General features: G+C 32.6%; 1 protein-coding gene across 1 annotated transcript; it reads left to right on the forward strand.

The window, feature by feature from the left end:
- Window positions 1–3,056: 3,056 nt before the first annotated feature.
- Window positions 3,057–4,205, forward strand: LOC113704745 (protein FAR1-RELATED SEQUENCE 5-like). The gene has a single exon (XM_027226619.1). It carries the CDS (start codon window positions 3,057–3,059, stop codon window positions 4,203–4,205), a length of 1,149 nt encoding a protein of 382 aa, XP_027082420.1.
- The last annotated feature ends 3,712 nt before the right edge of the window (window positions 4,206–7,917 follow it).

The following is a 7,917-nucleotide window of genomic DNA, read 5'->3' on the forward strand; positions in this document are numbered from 1 at the left end:
ATTTATTCAAGGTAATAATGAACAAGTCCACATATTCTCTCTTTAGATTGTGAATAATTTGTACTGACTTGAGCATGGGAGTCATCACGGAAGATGAGATCCTAATTATATATTGCTGTTCCGTACTTGAAGGTGTTTGGATAGGAGTTCTTGGTCTATCAGCTTGTACTTGACCTAAGCTACTTGGGAACACACTCAGTGGTGAATCTCCATATCCTGTTTATTGAAAGAACCTTTTGCAATATTTTGACTCAAACAAACACCCTAGAGTCATTTTTGGCACTAAAAACAAAACTAAGTGGGCTTGTTAGCGTTATTGAGTTAGCTCAGTTCTTGAAACGATTTGACTAGGTATTAACCAAGCAATGTGATTAAGCTCTTAGGTCGAACTCGTGTACAACAATTTAATTAAAAGTTTAGGATGTTTAATAAAATAGTTTAGATATATATGCCCCTTCTAGATAGACAAAAAAAATGGTATTTAAGTCATTAATAAAATAATTGTGTTGTTGTAGATTTTGCCCAAGGTAATCTACTAAATAACTTGGTTCACTTAGAAATTTTACCCACATAGTTATAGTAAAGTTTGTTCAAAAACCCCTCTAGAAACACTGACTCATAAGTTTGTGGATAAATTGCTAAAAACACAACCATCAAATTAAAACCTCTCAGATGGCAATTTATTATTGGTTTAAAAATAATGATATGGTTCTCTTGAAAATAATAACAGCATTAAAGAATTTTTCATATATATATATATATATACATATCTTGTTAATAAGACTAATTTGAATATGAACGTGAGTTCAAGCCCAATTGAGCTCGAGTAAGCATACATAAAACTCTAATAATTTGTATAACTAGATAAATCACACATGTATATATGCATTATATATAAATGGGTAATGAACAAAAAAAAAGTGGAGTTGAGAGGTGGAAGGATGGCAATTTGTAATATGGGAGAAGGGTCTCAAGCGAGTAATAGATAAAATTACAAGGGCAAGTAGGAGATGAGATTATTGACTGGGAGAGCAATGATACGCGACTTGTAGGATAGGGGTAAGGAAAAGATTGGGAGGATAGGAAAAAATAGGTCTGTTAGGTAAGAAGAGAGTAGAAAATTAAGACATATAGTATTGGGGAAGGAGAATGAAGGAAGGGAAGGGAAGGGAAAATGAAAGAGATAAAGTTACAAGATGAGGGGAGTATGGCAAAAAGAAGGGGAAGAGTACCAGAAATGGTGCAATTACAAGGTAGAAGAGGTGGTAGAGAGGAAAGAAGAGAGCGAAAGTGATGAGTGTGTTTGGTATATTTTTTCGACCTTATTTGGGCATTTTTCTATTTAATTTTGCTAATTGCTTTATCTTTTATTGAAGATTAATTATTTGAAATCAATTATTGTGTAATAACGCATTTGGAATTAGATTTTTTTCTATTACTCATGCAATCATAGGTAATTTAAAAATATACAAAATTCTCATGCTACAATATATAATGAAAGAAAGGAATTTTTCTAAAATAGCACAAATTTTTATAAGCAATTGTAAAAAAAAAAAGGATGACAATTAAACACAATTTCCAGGCAATTTCATAGTTTCTTTCAAGTGCATGGGTATGGATTTTTTTTCCTTTGCTTTTTTTTTTTGTCAAACGGTAATATCAAAATAACCTTGGTTTTTTTTTCCTTTGCTTTTATTCAAAATAACACCATTTTGATAGTGATTGACACTAAAAAAATAATTCTGCTATTTTGATTTGAAATGGGGACCGGTGGGGTCAGAATTCTAGTAGAAGATATACGGACCAGGGGCTAGGACGGTTGTCAATCAACCGTCCAGAAACTTTTCATGGCCAAGATGTGATGGACCCATCATCAACGGCCAAAAATTTGGGGAACAAAATGGAGATGAGTGTAGAGGATTGTAGCTTTAATAGAAACTTGACTTTTAACTCCGTTTGGTCTGGCCGTTAAGGGTATGAAAAATTCAAAATCAAAATTTGAAAATAAACTTTTGGTACGATCGGCGGGCTTTAAAACTCTTTCAACTTAAAAGAGGTGGGAAGAAAATGGCGGTTGTGGGTTTTCTTTGAACACAATACATTGTCACTGCAACTCCTTCTGTTCTTCTCCTCTTAACAAATTATTTCGCACAACATAGACATAAATCTTTGTTTTCTTCTCTTTCAACTCTTAAATAAATCCTATCAAAACGGGCATCTTGTCTAAGGTGTGCACAAGATAATTATGAAGATCCGTTACAGCAACAATACACGCCGATTTAACTTGTGGATGACTGAGATAGATATTCATCGAGTAACAAATGCATAGCCGAGACTTGTGAGCAGCCCATCTGAAATCCACTGCATGGTGAACTCTGTCCAAGGTAAATGCTAATATTATATGTAATTTGATTGTAATAAATGTGTTATCTAGTGAATCATGATTTGAAAATTATAAGAAGTATGTCACTATCCTTTTACAGAGAATGGTTAACTTGTACAATAAAGATCCCGTACAAATTTCAAAATATAAATGAGAATGTGTACAAATAAAATAACATAAGCGTAAAAACAACTTAACAATGTGACCAACTTAAATAACTACACAAACGGTATAAATGACAATGTACAGATTTTGAGAACTCTATCAAACCTTACGCTATGTAAAAGTGTATTTTACATACATGCATTTGTTATATTACAAGTTGATATAAAGGGTGTACACATTATTATAAAGTGTGTACATATGATTGTAAAGTATATAAATACTGATATTATACACAAATTGGTTATAATATTTGTTTGAAATGTATATATTATATAGTGAAATATACTATGCAAATTATTAGAATTATGATTACCTATTACAGAGAAGATACATATCCATAAAAATTATTTTACAAAATGTTGTAAAGTGTGTACACGTCGTTATAATGTATGTACATATGTGAATACAAATAATTAAGTGCTTATGATGTGAATAAGGAAATAAAAATAAATATAATAGTTTGTCCTGAAAAACAATAGCAAAAAATGCTTTTGTCGAATACAACATAATGGAAGAAGCATTATGTCCTAAAATCGGCATCGAGTTTCAGTCAGAAGATAAGGCATACAACTTCTACAATAGGTACGGATTAGTTGTTGGGTTCAGTGTTCGGAAAGATTATTTGAACAAGGATAAAGACAGTGTAGTTACATCGAGAAGGTACACATGTTGCAAAGAAGGTTTCAAACGACGATACGAAGGAGATGTAAAACCAAAGAGAACTCGGGGTGAAACAAAAACTGGATGTGAAGCTAAAATGAGGATAATTTTGAACAGAGAAACAATGAAGTATCAGGTTCGAGATCTGGTAATCGAGCATAATCACACACTACACATTTCAGAATGTGCTCATATGATGCGTTCGCAAAGAAAAGTAAGTATTTTTCAAGGAGCCCAAGCTGAGATTGCAAATGATGCAGGAATATCCTTGAAACAATCCCATGAACTCATGGGAAAAGAGGCAGGTGGATTAGGCAATATTGACTACACTCATGATGACTTAAAACGCTATCTACGAACAAAAAGAGAGAGGGGATTAAAGTATGATGAAACTGGTGCAATGCTACGATACTTTGAAGAACAAAAATTAGAAAATCCGTCATTCTTCCACGCAGAGCAGCTTGATTGTGAAGAACAAATTACAAATATATTTTGGGCTGATGCATCAATGCTGATGGATTATACCTATTTTGGGGATGTGGTTACATTTGATACCACATACAAAACTAACAAGGAGTACAGACCATTGGGCGTATTTGTGGGATTCAATCAATTTAGACAATTGGTTATTTTTGGAGCAACTCTATTGTATGATGAGACCATTGAATCATTCAAGTGGGTGTTCGGTACATTTGTAGAGGCAGTTTGTGGAAAGCACCCAAAAACCATCTTCACAAATCAGGATGTAGCCATGGCCGCTGCAATTTCAACTGTTATGCCTTTAACATACCATGGTTTGTGCAATTTTCATATTAGAGTCAATTTCTTGAAACATCTTGGGAACTATTACAAGGATGATAGTAATCTCCCATATAAATTTGTTGAATGTATGTATGAGATAGAAGATAAAAATGAGTTTATTATGGCCTGGGATGCGATGCTAAAAGAACACAAGTTCGAAACAAATGAATGGTTGCGTGGCATTTATGCATATTGAAAGAAATGGACAAAATGCTTCATGAAAGGTGCTTGGACTGTAGGTATGCGTAGCACCCAACTAAGTGAGAGTCTAAATACTTCCATAAAAAAATATCTGAAACTTGATCATGATCTGGTTCAATTCTTCAAACATTTTAACCGAGTTGTGGATGAAAAAAGATATAATGAACTAAAAGCTGAGTATCACAGTCGACAGAAGCTGCCAATGTTGGGATTGCAATAGACTCCTGTACTGATTCAGGCAGCTTCTATATACTCTCCATGCATATTTGTTGCATTCCAAAATAAATACGATGAATCCAATACAATGGTGATCTTGGACCAAAAGCATACTACAATGCATGTGAAATACAGTGTCAGTCAGTATGATGGAGGAAGGGAGAGAAGAGTGACATTGAATCCAATAACTAAAGACATTACTTGTAGTTGTAATCTTTTTGAGCAGAAAGGAATCCTATGCTCACATGCTTTGAAGGTGTATGATATGGTTGGAACAAAGTTTATTCCTGATCAATATGTGACAAAGAGGTGGACAAAGAAGGCAAGATCCGGAGGCAGCGTCGATTGCAAGGGTAGAGAAATATCATCAGATCTGTCTCTCTCTATTTCCCATCGATATAGGCTATTAGCACCCGAAATAGTAAGACTTGCTACCAGAGCTGCCATGTCAGAAGCCGCTACAAAGTTAGTCGGTAGCGTAATGTCTGAATTGTCAAAGAGAGTCGAAATACTATTTTGTGGAGAAATAGATGAAATAACACAGAATAGTGCATCAATGGATCTATGTAAGGAAATACAGGTGCAGAATGCAGCTGGCCACTTTGTGACTCCAACGGGTTTGAAGAAACGAAGTGGCAAAAAAACTAAGAAAGTATTGTGTAGTTGGGTGGACAGGTTTCATAGGCAAAAGAAGAACTCTAGATTGTCTAAGGCAAGCACTCCTGAGATGGTTAGTACTGAATCTTATTTTTGGACTTACATAACTATATCATTTCAATTGACTCTACTATTATAAGCCGACTCAGTTGTTGTTTATTCTTCTCTTTTCAGTCATCAGAATCCTATCAACCTATCCAAAGCCAAACATCAAGCAAATGTTTGTCATCGAATAATTCTGTGGCAGTAAGTAGCTATTTTTATACTTTACATAATGTGCATTATAGTTCACTGTTAGTTATTTAGTTGTTACAAATTAATGTTTTACTTGAACACATTGGTTATTAAAGTGTACATATTAGTGATAGGACATTCATCACATGTTATATATTTTTGACATAGTAATATCACATTTTGTACATATTAGTTGTACACATTACGGCGATCTCTTGATTTAATAGCATTTACATGTTGTTGTTTTATGTGTACAAACAGATATATATGTTGTACGCATTAATTGATACTATGTACCGCTGGTTACTTTGTTTTAAAATATCGTTATTGCATTTGGACACATGATTACACCTTTGAAGAAAATTTTTTACAGATTATTAATTTATTTGCTCGCATTTATTTTTAAATCGTACAAGTTATAATTATTTATCACCCGTTGTTTAGTTTTGACATCATGTTATTATTCTGGTACACGGTGTATTTTAGTTGGTACACATTACGACGATCTCTTGATTTAATAGCATTTACATGTTGTTATTTTATGTGTACAAACTGATATATATGTTGTACGCATTGATTGATACCATGTACCACTGGTTATTTTATTTTGAAATATTGTTATTGCATTTGGACACATGATTACACCTTTGGATAAAATTTTTTACAGATTACTAATTTATTTGCTCGCATTTATTTTTAAATCGTAGTTGGTACATATTACGGTGATCTCTTGATTTAATAGCATTTACACGTTGTTGTTTTATGTGTACAAATTGATATATATGTTGTACGCATTGATTGATACCATATACCATTGGTTACTTTGTTTTGAAATAACTATATCATTTGGACACATGATTACACCTTTGGATAAATTTTTTTATAGATTATTAATTTATTTGCTCGCATTTATTTTTAAATAGTACAAGTTACAATTATTTATCACCCGTTGTTTAGTTTTGACATCATATTATTATTCTGGTACATGATGTATTTTAGTTGGTACACATTACGGCGATCTCTTGATTTAATAGCATTTACATGTTGTTGTTTTATGTGTACAAACTGATATATATGTTGTACGCATTGATTGATACCATGTACCATTGGTTATTTTGTTTTGAAATAACTATATCATTTGGACACATGATTACACCTTTGGACAAAATTTTTTACAGATTATTAATTTATTTGCTCACATTTATTTTTTAAATTGTACAAATTACAATTATTTATCACCCGTTGATTAGTTTTGACATCATGTTATTGTTCTGGTACACGGTGTATTTTAGTTGGTACACACTACAAAAAGACCTTTTCAAATTTGTTGCATAGTTACTTCAATTTAATGCATTAGTTATGTCTTATATCATAGTAACCCATAAGTTTGTAGTATAACTTTACAATGTATTCATTTATGGTCACGTATGTACTAAATTTTGATTTTTGTTTAGATTACTTTCGGTTGATTTTTGTTTACATATTGTTAATTCAATTGAACACGTTGTTATACATTATGTACACATTTGCATCATAATTTTCGTACATCATAGCATCTTAAATATTGGACACATTGTGTATTTAATTTTGCAAATTAGTTATTTTGCTGTTATACACAGTGTTAGCATGACTTTGCAACTAATGTAATGTGCTACTCTTGATAACAGTCATTCAGTAAATCAAATTTTGGATCATCCCCAGTTATTCACTTAGATATGCAGTCTTTGTAGGATGGTAAGTGAGATATTGCACTTGTGTGGATAATCAAGATTTTGGACAAATTTACTGTATCTTATTCAGTACAATACTGAAATCTAGCCCGGTAAACCTGGAATCACTCCTCAAATACTGGCTGCTCATAATATCCGTATTCAAGATTGTAACAATCTCCCACTTTTGATTCCTAACGATCCTGTGAGCAAGACAAAGTACAACTCATTTACCGAATTCTTAATGGTCAGTAATTCTTTAAAAAAATTTATTTAAAGTTATTATTTAGAATTATTCATACCTTGTTACAAGACTATTGTAGGGCATGCTTTTATGAACACTGTATATTTGATTTCAATAATTTATTGCTTGTTTCAATGATTGTCAGACCCTCATTGTGGTTTCTGTGGAAAGGTCAAAGAGCAATACTCCCATACATATAAGCGACGAAGAAGTGCAACTACCTACGATATAAATGGGTAGAAGCTAATTGCATTCCATGAATATGTATGCTAAGATGTCAAATCTTGTGACTCTTTGGAACTGGATTGGATCAATGTAATACTAAAATGATTGTTTTCTTTTTATATTAGATAGTAGTTTGACAATTGCAATCAATGTAGAATAGTTTTAGACCATTTGCATCTCTTTAATTGAGTACAAGAAGTTATATATTAATCGTGATGTGCCAACCCTGTCCACCGCAAACAAAAAATTCTACATGTCCCATTAGTAGTAAAAACTTCATAACTAATGAACTTTGCTCCCAACAGTAATCCCAAAAGGAGATAATTCTACACAACACAAGTACAAAATTCTACGCAACACAACTATAAATTACTAGATATTTGCCAATCATTTATTACAACTGATTTTTTTGTCGGAGAGGG

This window comes from Coffea arabica, chromosome 8e, assembly GCF_036785885.1.
Source record: "Coffea arabica cultivar ET-39 chromosome 8e, Coffea Arabica ET-39 HiFi, whole genome shotgun sequence".
NCBI classification, from domain to species: Eukaryota; Viridiplantae; Streptophyta; class Magnoliopsida; order Gentianales; family Rubiaceae; genus Coffea; species Coffea arabica.